At 56.2% G+C, this 12170-nt stretch overlaps 1 protein-coding gene across 3 annotated transcripts in view; it reads right to left on the bottom strand.

The window, feature by feature from the left end:
- The window catches only part of SYNE3 (spectrin repeat containing nuclear envelope family member 3), a 54324-nt gene that overhangs the window by 18341 nt on the left and 23813 nt on the right, over nt 1–12170 (bottom strand). Inside the window, exons 2-6 of one of the 3 annotated variants that reach the window (XM_040975107.1) lie at nt 10140–10288; nt 8252–8424; nt 7006–7315; nt 1525–1686; nt 425–778 (exon numbers count right to left, since the gene is read on the bottom strand). In XM_040975107.1, the coding sequence (XP_040831041.1) occupies nt 425–778; nt 1525–1686; nt 7006–7315; nt 8252–8424; nt 10140–10274 (1134 nt within the window). In that variant the 5' untranslated portion in view covers nt 10275–10288. Of the gene's footprint in view, nt 1–424; nt 779–1524; nt 1687–7005; nt 7316–8251; nt 8425–10139; nt 10360–12170 lie in introns of those variants that run through there. The other 2 variants (XM_040975108.1, XM_040975109.1) reach the window with 2 other exon arrangements.

The following is a 12170-nucleotide window of genomic DNA, read 5'->3' as shown; positions in this document are numbered from 1 at the left end:
GGAGAGATCGCCCTCCCTGCATCTCTCAGTGAAGGAGGCCTCTCGGAGTGTGTAGGGGTGGCGTCTGTCCCAGTCACTGTCCCCTCTGGGTCTGCACCCTCTGCCTGGCGTCCCCAGCCCTACCCTCCCGGCTTGGGTGATCCTCATCATCTTCACGCCCGTACTTCCCCTGCTGAGCCATCTGTGTCACAGAGAAACCCTGCCTCATCCCCCATGGGGCTGTGAGGTCTAGGCCTGGCTAGCCGATGCCCCTCCAGCCTCACTTCCCCACCAACTCACTGCGTGATCTTGGGAGTGTGGGACTCTCCATGTCTGTATCCAGAAAACAGGGACACACCCCTGCCTTGTCTACTGGTGGCCCCAGCCAAGGAGCAGGTACCGGAGCGAGTCAGCTGGCAGGAGCCCAGGCTGGTCTGTGGCTTACCGTGCAGCGTCTCCAGCGAGCCACCAGCTCGTCCTCCGTGCCGGCCTTCGCCATGTTCGCAGGTTCCAGCCCCTCCTGGGCCAGCCCGTGAAGGCGCTTCCGGAATTCTCCCAGCTCAGCCTCCAGTTGCTGGGCTCGCTGCTCGCAGGCTCCCTCGGCCCTGAGCAGGCCCCGCAGCCGCTCCTCTTCCTCCTCCCAGAGCATCCGCAGTTTCTCCAGAACCTTGCGCATGTCTTCCAGTTCTGCGGCCACCTTCTCCGCACCCAGGGGAGACGTGTTCTGGATGACACCCACTGACTGCTCCTCCAGCCGCTGCAGCGACTCCTCTCCCCTTGGGAAATCCTGGGCGATGTCCTGGGGTGGGGAGGGTGTGATGGGAGAAGTCCAGCAGTCCTTGCATTGCCCACAGCACACCAAGGGGCCACCCTATCCTCTTTACTGGATCTGGTCACATCAAGGGTCCCTCCACCCAGCAAGTGAACCCTGGCTCCTACTCGGCTTCTTCCATGCCAACTGATGACATCAAGGAGAAGCCAGCCTGGGCAGTTCCCTGCCTGTCGCACCTTTCTGGTCCCTGCTAAATCCCAGACGCAGAGATTCAGGCTGGCTACGGTGTGGAGCCAAAATACAACCTCATGGCTCTGCGTGGCTTCGCTGTATTTCTCTGCATGGTCCCCTCCCATGAACGGGCCCTGTTTTGGCTGTTGAGGACAGTAATGTGTGTTTTCTTTCTAAACATCCATCCATTTTTAAACAAGTGGGTCAACAGAAATCAACCTGCTAGAGGGATGCACAGGTGCCACCCCAGGGCCACTCTCAACTGCCAGGGGATACTCTCCCTTAGGTACTCGATGGAGGGAGCAAGGGCCACAGCCAGAGAGGCCAGAGCAGGCTTAGTTGCCCCCTCGGGATGCTGCCCTCTTGGTACTGGGAGGCCGATCCCTGTAGTGATCACAGCTGCTCGCTGTGCCATGGGTTTGCCTGTGTCCTGTGTCCAAGTCAAAAGCTGCCACCCACAGCCTTCACTCTGGGAGCACTCCCTGCTCTGCCCCCACATGGACCCCTAGGGGCTTCTTGGGTGGGATCCAGGCCAAGCTCACCTGTAGTGCAGAGAGTCGGTGTGTGGGGCTCAGCTTGCGGTTCCGCCCCAGGCAGCTGTGTGCCTTCTCCACCACTGCCTGCAGCCACAGCTGGAACTCATCCACATTTGCCTGGTACTGCTCATGCTCCTGAACCACCTGAGCCAGCAGGTGCACCCGGTCCTGTGGGGAGGGAGGAGACTCACCAGCCATGAAGGTTTCCATCCTTCAAGGCCAGAAAACCCAGCCAGAGTTGTGTGTGCATGGAGGGGTCGGGGCGGGGAGGTGCCGGGGACCTGGATCCAGAATGTCTGCTACGTCGTGAGCAAGGAGCCAGTTGCTGCGGATAAAGGATGAGGCACGTGAGTACCAGGCCCTGCCAGCTGCACAGCTGGATTTCTGCCCTGCCAGCCCTGCACGATCTCACTGACCATCCCATCAACTGGCACCATCATTCCCCAGTGAGGGTACTGAGATACAGAGAGGTGAAGCAAGTCGCCCAGGGTGCCCTGCTGGGAACACACCAAAACTCAAAGCCGGGAGGGAAGGGGACCCATGGCACCCTGGTTCTGCCAGGCCACAGGGTCTCGGAGTGCAGGGTCTCCACAACAAGCCAGGGACACACTGACCTGGGAGACCTCAGGTCACTCGCACCGCCTTCTAGAAGAGACGTAAGCATGAGGGCTGGAGGCTAACGACCCTGCTCTGGTTCTGGGATTGTCCCGGCCCAGCCAACAGCTTCCGTCACTACCACTCAGATGCACATCAGCTGTTCCGGCTGTGAGCAAGCAGGGACAGCAGAATGGCTGGGATCCATGGCAACCTGAGTTAGGGATGCCGAAACCTGGCATGGACATCATTTTCACCTGTCACAAGAGACTCGGCTTTGCATCGCTTCCGATGCATTTAAAAATGTAGAAACTGCTCTTGGCTCACAGGCAACCCAGAACCAGTGGTGACCTGGTGGCCTGGGCCATGGCTTTTTGACCTCGGCCCTTCCCTATGGAGCAAGGCCACGGCCAGGAGGATCTTGCCCATCCAAGAAGCTCAGTGAAAAGTTTAACTGGAAGGCAGAAATGAGCAGGTGGAGCTGAGAAATTTCTCCAGCTATTCCTAGCCTTCCTCTCACTTGAGAAGCTCTCCACCAAACTTTGGAATGCGGAGTACTTGATGTAAACTTTGCAACAGGTGTTGACATGGTGTGGCAGCCAGTTAAGCCACCACTTGCAGCACCAGCATCTCACAGCAGCATCCCGAGTTCAAGTCCTGGCTGCTCCACTTTGGTGCAGCATTCCTGCTAACGCACCTGGGAAGGCAGCCGAGGATGGCTCATCTACCTGAGCCCCTGCCACGCGCCTGGGAGACCAGGACAGAGGGACTGCGTCCTGGCTCAGCAATGACCACTGTGGCCACCTGGGCAGTGAACTGACAAACAGGTGATCTCTATCTCTCTACCTTTCGAAGAAGTGAATGAATTAAAAATATATAATAATAAACATAAATCTTTAGAACCAGCAGCATCAAAACAAGAAAACATTCCCATTTAAGAGATGGGGAAGCCAAGTCTTAGAATCAAGCCCTTTAGCAGAGACTCGAAATCTGGGGGCCAGGGGCTGGACCTGTGGCACTGCAGCCTAAGCCACTGCTTGGGATACTTGCAGGCTATAGCAGAGTGCCTGGTTCATGTCTGTGCTTCGGATTAAGCTCCCTGTGATTGCACTAGAAAGCAGTGGAAAATGGCCCAAGTACTTGGGCCTCTGACCCCCAAGTGGGAGACCTGCGTGGAGTACCTGCCTCCTGGTTTTGGCATGGCCAGCCCCAGCTATGGCATCCTTTGCAGGAGTGGGCCAGCTGATGAAAGATCTCTCTCTCTTCTCTGTCACTTTCAAATGAGTCAATATTTTTCAGAAATTTTAACTGCTCGAGTGATGCTTAAATTCAAAAGTGGACCAACAATCAGGCACCAAGCCCGTTGTGTTTGCTGCCGATGCCCGAGGTTGGTGCTGCAGCGTCAGCGGGATCCCTCGCTGGCTGCACCTTCCAGTGCCCTCCCAGAAGGGGTGGAAGTGCAGCCCAGTGGTTAAGCAGGTGCTTGGCACACCCATACCCCATGTCCACATGCCTGATTCCACAGTCTGCTTCTTGTTGATGTGCACCCTGGGAGGCAGCAGGTATTACTCAGATGCTTCTGTCCCTGTCATCCACAAGGGCAAACCCGGATAGGGCACCCCGCTCCCAACTTCAGCCAGGTCCAGCCCCACCTGTCACAGCTGATTGAGAGGTAAACTAGTAGGTGGGAATGCTCTGCTCTCTCCTCTCTCTCTCTTCTCTCTCTCCTCTCTCTCTGTCTCTTTCTACCTTATAAAATGGAAATAAATAAAAGCTACCCCCCAGGCAATCTTCAGTCCCAGGAAAGGCCCCTCCATGAAATACATGGCCAGGAGCAAGCGGGCCCTGTGTGTGGCCCGGGTGCGGCTCAGCGTGTGTGAACAATGAAGTGCTGGCACTGGCCAAGTCCAGAGTAAATAAAAGTCCCGGCAACAGGGAGCAGGCGTGCGACACGCGGGCCAGCCAGGCAGGAAGCCAGCTGCGATGTGTGCCAGGCGTGGTCATCTCAGAGCTGTGGGTGCAGGGTGACAAATGGGTGGGCTCCACCTCTGCGTCAGACCAAACAAACCAACCATCCACGGCCCAGCCCACGAGCCAGGGTGTTGATGGGGAGGACATGATGCAGCCATCCAGAGAATGGAGCATCAGCATAAAAACCAATGAGCCCAACTCTCACAGACCTGCCAGCCAGCAGGTGGTTTGCTTGCCTGTCTCCATCTCTCTGCTTTTCAAACAAAACAAATATACAAAAGGTGAAGGTTCTAATGAGAGTATAGTTTGGAAAAGTTTGGGGTTCACTGCATTCTCTGCTAAGAAGTAATTGCTCTGCTTTTCCGGATCATGCGAACACAGAGTCCCTAGAATGATACTGAGACTCTATGGGGTGACCATTTCTGCAAATGGGCCGGAATCTGCAGCCACTCAGCACCCATGGCAATGCCCTCCAAATACATACATGTGTGCATGCACACGCCTGAACCAACCACTTCCAGTCCCCTGCCTCTACAAGACGTCCTGGGCTCTCTGTTTAGCACAAGCCCATCGCATATGGGCGCCAGTTTGAGTCTCAGCTGCTCTACCGCACCTGTTGCCTACCGAGTCAGGACAAGGAAGCTGCCAAGGAAGCCGTCCCACCCGCCCTGGCCACAAGGACCCAGCAGACCCATCTCCACCCTGCTCCCCCCGCCCTCCGGCCCCTGAGCAGCTGCCTGGGGAATCTCCTGCTGTTCTCTCTCCCACCCCCCGACCCTGGGGCCCCAAACTGCCTCAGGCGTGGAGGTTTCATTCCTTCAATAAATAGCTCTGTGCACCTGCTGTGTGCCCACACGGTTGTTGCTGCTATTTATTTCCACTGCTACTGTGAGTACACAGCAGCCTTTATATTGAGAGCATGCCTGCTGGCTTTCAAAGGGCTTACAGTGGCTCATTCAGCCTCCAGCCTGCTTACAGGTGAGGTGAACTGCACCAAGGCCACCAGCTGGGAAGCCCTGGTGCTGTCTGTGTTCCAGGCCCCTTCCCACACATTCCCAAGCGAGGGTCTGGCTCCTGAGGGATTCCCTCCCTCTGGTTTCTCTGGAGCTTGGATTCCCTTCATGAGTAAACAGGAAGAAGCCAGGGGACGCTGGCTGCAGCACCCCATCGACTACAAACCCTGCACACCTGCCCACTGTAGCCAGCCGGAACAGCTGGGGATAATGCATTCACATCATTTCAGAGAGCACCCACATCCCCTGAGCTGAGGGGTCATCCCCTGGACCACATGTGAAGGTGTCACAGAGACCAGGCTGCTAGATGCACACATGTGACTAGGGCTCAGGGCTCAGGCTGGGGCGGAGGTCAGACTTTGGGCCCAGAGGACACAGAGCACTGAAGAGCCAGGACTCTTCAAGTGGCCGCCTCAACTCCCCCCAAACTCAAGAGTAAAGTAGAAAACAAACATTCCACAAACACAAGAAGGAAGCTGCTGTGTTAGGCTGCACATCAACAGACCAACTGGAAACACAGAGCCAGGACCAACTATGTGATTTCAGCATGCGGTTCAAGTTCAGAGCACTCCCCCAGTGGGTACACTGGCACAGAACTCGGAATTCTCAGGGTTAGTGGCCAGGAGAGCTAAGCTGGAGCTCATGCATAGCCCACAGGCAGGGCCCAGCCCAGCCAGGACCCTGCAGGGAAAGCCCAGCCCAGGATGAATTTACAGTTCAAAGTCACAAAGCCTCAGGGCCGGCATTGTGGCACAGCATGTTAAGCTGCTGCCTGAGAGTTACCCACATAGCAAATCAGTGATGGTTCAAGTCCCAGCTGCTTCATTTCCAACCCAGTTCCCAGCTGATGTGCCTGGGAAGGTACCAGAAGCTGGCCCAGGTGCTTGTACCCTGTGCCCATGTGGGAAAATCACATGAAGCTTCTGGATTATCCTGCCCAGCCACTGGCGTGGTGAACCAGAGGATGGAAGATCTCTCTATTTCTCCCTGTCTCTCTGTCACTCTGCTTTTCTAAAAAATCAATCTTTTTTTAAAAAAGGGACAAATCCCCTAAAGGAACTAACAACCCAATCAGGAGACAGAACAGACAGCAATAGGGACCTTAGAACTTCAGTCCCTGGAGCCGAGGGCCCAACCACAACAGACAAACTCAGAATGACAAACCACATTCTATCTGGGAGGAACTAGCATGGCAGCAAGTGGATGTGATAAAGAGACGCATAGAACTTCTAGAAGAAACAATGGTTTCTCTGAATTGCTCTTGAACTGCTTAGGAGTCAAGACAAGACTGAGGCAGGGAAGACACCCCGGCAGAGGGACTGGGGGGTGATCAGAGGAAGGGGGGAGAGGGGAGGGAGGCTGGGTAGGAAAGAACGCACAATGTCTCTGCCAGCCGGCCAGGGCACATGCACCCCTGTGTATAAGACACCACAAACACCAGGTGTGTGGGGCAGACATGACAGTGTGCACGGGGGGGGTAAAAGGGTGATGGGATGGGTAGATGGAAGATGGGCAGGTGAGCTGTCAGGTGGCCGAGAGATGACCAGAACAGCGCACGGTGAGAGCACACAGTGAGTAAGGAGCTAGGCGGGCAGAGGTGGGTGGGTGGGTGGATGGGCGGGTGAACGAGCTGACACCCAGGGGAGGGAGTGATTACACTGTTTATTAGTTGAGGAGGAGACTGGCTGGTGGTGAGGCAGACAGATGCTGCAAAGAAGATAGGAGAGTGGGCAGACAGGGCGGGGGAAGATGAGGTGCCAGCGGTGAGTAAAGAACAGGGGTTCTAGCTCAGTGGAATGTAGACGGGTGAACAGTGGAGGAGGGTGGACGGGAGGAGGGAGTGTGGGCAGCTGGTGGCTGGACATGAGGAGGGGAGGGCTAAGAGAGGCCAGAAGCCACCCAGGCTCACCTGGGCCTTGGTCCTCACTGCATCGTACTCGGCCTGCATCCTCTTCTGGGCGTCTTCGTCCACGCTGGGGTCTCCGATCCTGTGGAACAGCGAGGCTGCTTCTTCCAGCAGCCGCTCCAGGAGCACGGCCTGGTGGTCCACGTTCTGCAGCAGCACCTGGGCATGGCTCAGCTGCCACCGCTTCTCCTGCAGGCCCAGCTGCAGCTCCACAGGGGGCTCGAGCGTAACGGTCAGCTTGTGGAACCAGCGGTAGAACTCGTCTCGGGCCAGCAGGTACTCGCTCCAGTGCAGCCACACCCACTCGATGCGGCTGAGGGCAGAGACGGCGAGACCGTGAGGACCCAGGCCTCCACCCCTCCCCAGCACAGCGGCCATGACAATATCCTCTCTGCATTTCCGAGTCACCCGGGCAGCTGGGGACACCCTCTCCTTCCTACGCTCCTACGTGGGGTTTGGATTCAAGTCCATCCTGACAACCAGCAGCCTGCTCACAGCTGGCAAGCTCTTAGCCACCAGTGCCCAAACCCAGAGCCCAAACTCCCACACTGCCCTGTGACATTGGGATTCTGAAGACAGCAGCCCCAGGCCCTTAGCACGTGAATGCAACTAATAGGAGAAACTAGTGCTGGGACCAGATCCCGCAGTTGGCTGAGATCCACTGGACTTGTGGGCTTGTTGCCTCCCACAGGGTGCAGGGGCTAGGCACCTGTACCTGGGTTCCAGGAGCACCATGACCTCATGGGTAACTGTGCCCATAAATGCCCTTGCCCTCACCTGAAATGTAACATGACCATAGCCCCATGCCCAGCCGACATCAGACTATCAGGTCTGGGACTTGAGGTGAAAGGGCTTGGGAAGACATAAACTCTGTACAGTCCTAGTGCCCACCTCTGCTCGTGGTCTTGCTTCTCCAGTGATGGAGAAGGTTCTGCACGAGGCAGCTCCTGACACGTGCCAAACCTGTGACATTGGCTGTCCTCTCTGTCTAAAGTCTAGCCTTCAAGGGGTCCTATCCTGCAGCCCCAACCAGGCTCCCTGGTGTAGCCAAGATCCCCGGCTGCAGTGCTCAGAGCACACGGAGCCTGACAAAAGGAGAGAGAGGTGTCAGGGCTGACCTGGGTCCTGGGGGAACATGGTCCTCCCAGGAACCCCAGCACTGGAGAGTTGTCCCTTGGGCAGAGGACCGAGACCAGCCTGGGGGTAGGCAGGGAAGGTTGTGGCCAGGTGCCCGGCAATGGCCCCTCACCTGTGGCAGTGAGTCATGTAGGTGACCGTCTCCTCCCACTGGGCCTTGATGTCCTTCAGCCGGGCTAGGATGTCAGGCTTCTGGGCCTCATGGCAGCTCGCCAGCAAGGCCTCCGCCGCCCCCAGCACCAGGTCCACCTTCACACGCCCCTCGGGCTCCAGCTGGCAGATTTTCTGTGTGGACACAAAAGGAGCACGGGAACAAAACACACCCAGGTATGACCTCACGAAGACAGGGAGGCAGAGCAGGGAGTGAGGGCTTGGAGGCCAGCGCGGCTGGGGTCGGGTGCAGTGCCTATGCCCACCCGCTGGTCTTGTGACCCTGGGCAACCTGCTAAGGGCCCTGAGGGTAAGAAACGAGTCCAGGACTTCCTGGTGCGCTCCACAGATGATGAGTCCCCTCCTTCTCCATGGACCCACTCACACAAGCCCCACCTCTCCTAGTACGTGGTCCCCCTGTCTGCAGATGATGCACTAGCTGAGCCAGGGAAGAGGAGTCCCCAGGGAGCAGCCACTGTTGGCAGACGGGCTAGGGGAGGGCCCTGGCAGCTCCTCTTCCCCACATGGCAGGAGTTCTCTGGGTGAACTTGGTGTTGCAATGCAGAACATGGAACATGCCTGAGCCCCACGGCAAGAAGCCATGCAGGGTCCCCCGCACACACTCTACTCAGACTCTGCTCCAGATCCACTCCCAGAACTCTTTCCCCCATCATGGGAAAGCTCTTCCTAAAGACTCCCACCCCACACCCAGCAAAGGATAGAAAGTTCTAGAAAGTTCTATATGATATACCCCAGAAAGGGAGGATTCAGGTCTGGGTCCATAGGTGGAGGAAGTGAGCAGCTAGGGCTGAGTCCGGTCAGGAGAAACCTGGGGATCCACTTGACTGACAGGCACACCTGCACCCCAACACAAAGGCATCCCAAGTACAGACAAAAGGCTCAGCCATAGAACACCTGGGAGGTTTTCTATCAACAAGAGCAAGAAGTGAGCTTGGCATAAGATAGAGGCTAGCACCGTGGCATAATAAGTTAAACCTCTACCTGCATTACTGGCATCCCATAAGGGCTCCAGTTTGTGTCCCGGCAGCTCCACTTCCCACCCAGCTCCCTTCTTGAGGCCTGGGAGAACAGTCAAGGATAGCCCAAAGCCTTGGGACCCTGCACCCACATGGGAGACCCGGAGAAGCTCCTGGCTCCTGGATTTGGATTGGCTCAATTCCAGTCATTACAACCAGTTGGGGAGTAAACCGGCAGATGGAAAATAGGGGGAAAAAATCACTTTTAATGTGACTTAAAAAAAACGGCATGAAATATTTGTTCTTAGGTGCACAAAATGAAAAGCACTCAGGGATGCCAAGCTGAGAGCCCAGTGAGAGGACAGGCTTGCCACAGGAGGAGCGAGGCCCTAAATCAGGTGGGTGGGCATTGAGAAGTACAGGAGTCACTTCCCCAACTCCAAATTCAGACCTGCCTGGGCCTACCCATATCCCGCAAGGATCCCAGCTCCACAGAGACAGAAAAGGGACAGGAGCCAGGTCTGGGCCAGCTGGAGATAAGGAGCCACCTTAGCTGCAGAGCAGCCCTCCCACCCTTGCCAGGTGGGGAGGCCCAGAGCACAGGTACTAGTCCCTTATCAGGATGTGGTCCAGGCGCCAGCAGCAATGGCATCTCTCAGAACCTGTCAGGAATGCTGATCCTCAGGCCTGCCCCAGACCTACCTGATCAGAACACACTCAAGCAAAGTCCCCAGGAGATCTGAAGAGAACATCAGAGTGCGCAAAATGTGCATCTAGTCTACTCTTTTCTCTTAGCAGATGGAACACCAGAGGAAGAGGCCACACTGCTCCCAGGGGCCATGCCACAGCATACCTTCTCCCACCTCTGCATACCTCCGTCTCCTGCAGCCGGGCCTCCAGGGCCGCCCGGGGCCCCTGGGTGTTGTCATTAGCGTGCAGCCGCTCATGCACAGCCTTCATCCACTCCTGGGCATCCGCCACGCTCCTGTGGAAGTCCTCTTCACTCATGGCACCTGCAGGGGCTGAGCAAGGACCACCGGAGGTCAGGCACACACGGGCAAGGGGGCAGAGACCACAGAGAGGTCCCCAGGCAGACACATGGGGCAGAGCACAGACAGCTGGGACAGGCCTATCCCCAGCCCAGCACTGTCCTGGCACTCCCAGGAGGGCAATGTGTTAGAAAGGAGAACAGCTCTGCCTCCCCTCACCACGGAGCTGGGGGCACGGGCCTCTTTTCTCACAGCCCCCCCCCAAATAATCTCAAACACAGGGTCTGCATTCTCAAGACCCACAGTTGAGCTCCAGTGGGAACCTGCCAAGGAGGCCTCAACCTAACAAACACCTTTTGGCATCGGCCAAGCCCACAGCAGCCCTGAGCCCCACTTGAGACCAACATCTGGGTGTGGGACAGTCCTCAGCTGGTGGGCTGAGGTCCACGTTGTTGATGCTGAATGACCCCAAGGACCTATGTGTTAAAGGTTTGATTCCTGGGGTAGTGTTATTGGGAGATGGAGAAGCTTCTAGAAGGCAGGTCTAGTGGGAGGTCCTTCAGTCATCTGTTCAGAAGCCAAGGGCTATAAGAGCCTGGGCATGGGCCCAGGCCTTCTGCCTCTCGGTTCACCGACGAGCCTTCTGCACACCTTCCAGGGGGCCTTGGTCGGAGCCCACAGCATGACTTCCTCACCTTTGAACCTAAAAAAAATGTGTGCTGAATAAACCACCTGTCATTTGCAACCAGCCTCTCTCAGCTATTTCCTTATGGAAACAGAAAGCTGACTGATCCAGCAGTGCCTCCCACCCAACCACCACTCGGTGTTAATCAGCTGACTCAGGCCTGAGACGAAACCCTGTTGCCACTCCTGCCATGGGTGACGCCTGCCTCTGACACAGGTCACCCAGCAAACTACGCCCTTCTGTGCAACTGCCCCTCGCCTTACCCTGGGCTGGGGATGCCAAGCAGCAGGTTTTGCTGTGTGACTTGATTAAAATCCCATTAAGCCCAGGCCAAGCTCCTCCTGCATTGCAGTTTGAGCTGTCTGTCAGCTTATAGCAACCAGGGAAGCTATTTATAGCTGCACTGGCTGTGTGGGCACAGCCTGGCTTCTCCACCAGTGTCCCCAAGGGCATGAATTGTGAGTCTAGAACACGGCCAAAGGTGAGCACACCCAAAAGTTACCCCAGCATTGTCTGAAATGCAAATCCAAACAGAGCTAGGAGCAATCTAAGTGCCCAGGAAGGAGGGCTCATTAGGTAAGTGATGGTACGCTTGCTGTTGGATATTTTTAAAGATTTATTTTATTTTTATTTGAAGGCAGATTTACACAGAGAGAGATTCCATCTGCTGGTTCATTCCGCAAATGGCCACAACGAGTGGAGCTAAGCCAGATCTGAAGCCAGGAACCAGGAGCTTCTTCAGGATCCCCCACACAGGTGCAGGGACCCAAGGACTTCAACCATTCTCTGCTGCTTTCCCAGGCTATAAACAGGGAGATGGATGGTAAGAACAGCCAGGACTAGAACTGGTACCTGAATGGGATGGTAGTGCCTGGAGGTAGAGGATTAGCCCGTTGAACCGTGGTGCGGCCCCTTGCTACTTGATTCTATGTATCCATAACAAAACAGAAGCTTGGTGAGTGGGTGTTGGGGTAGACTGCGTTAAACTGCGACTAAAGATGCCAGCATCCCCTTTTGGAGTGCTGGTTCCAGTCCCGGCTGCTCCACTTGCGATGAAGCTTCCTGCTAATACCTGAGAAGGCAGTAGAAAAAGATGGCCCAGGTCTTCGGCCTCCTGTCCGCCCATGTAGGAGGCCAGGCTGGAGCTCCAGGTTCCTGGCTGCAGCCTGTACGACCCTGGCCATTTCAGCCATTTGGGGGAGTGAATCAGCAGATGGAAGATCTCTCTGT

The sequence above is a fragment of the Ochotona curzoniae genome, unplaced genomic scaffold, assembly GCF_017591425.1.
Source record: "Ochotona curzoniae isolate NIBS_2020 unplaced genomic scaffold, NIBS_Ocur_1.0 contig_2688, whole genome shotgun sequence".
NCBI lineage: Eukaryota > Metazoa > Chordata > Mammalia > Lagomorpha > Ochotonidae > Ochotona > Ochotona curzoniae.
The sequence above is the reverse complement of the archived record's forward strand: the minus strand, read 5'-3'. Positions and strand labels throughout refer to the sequence as shown.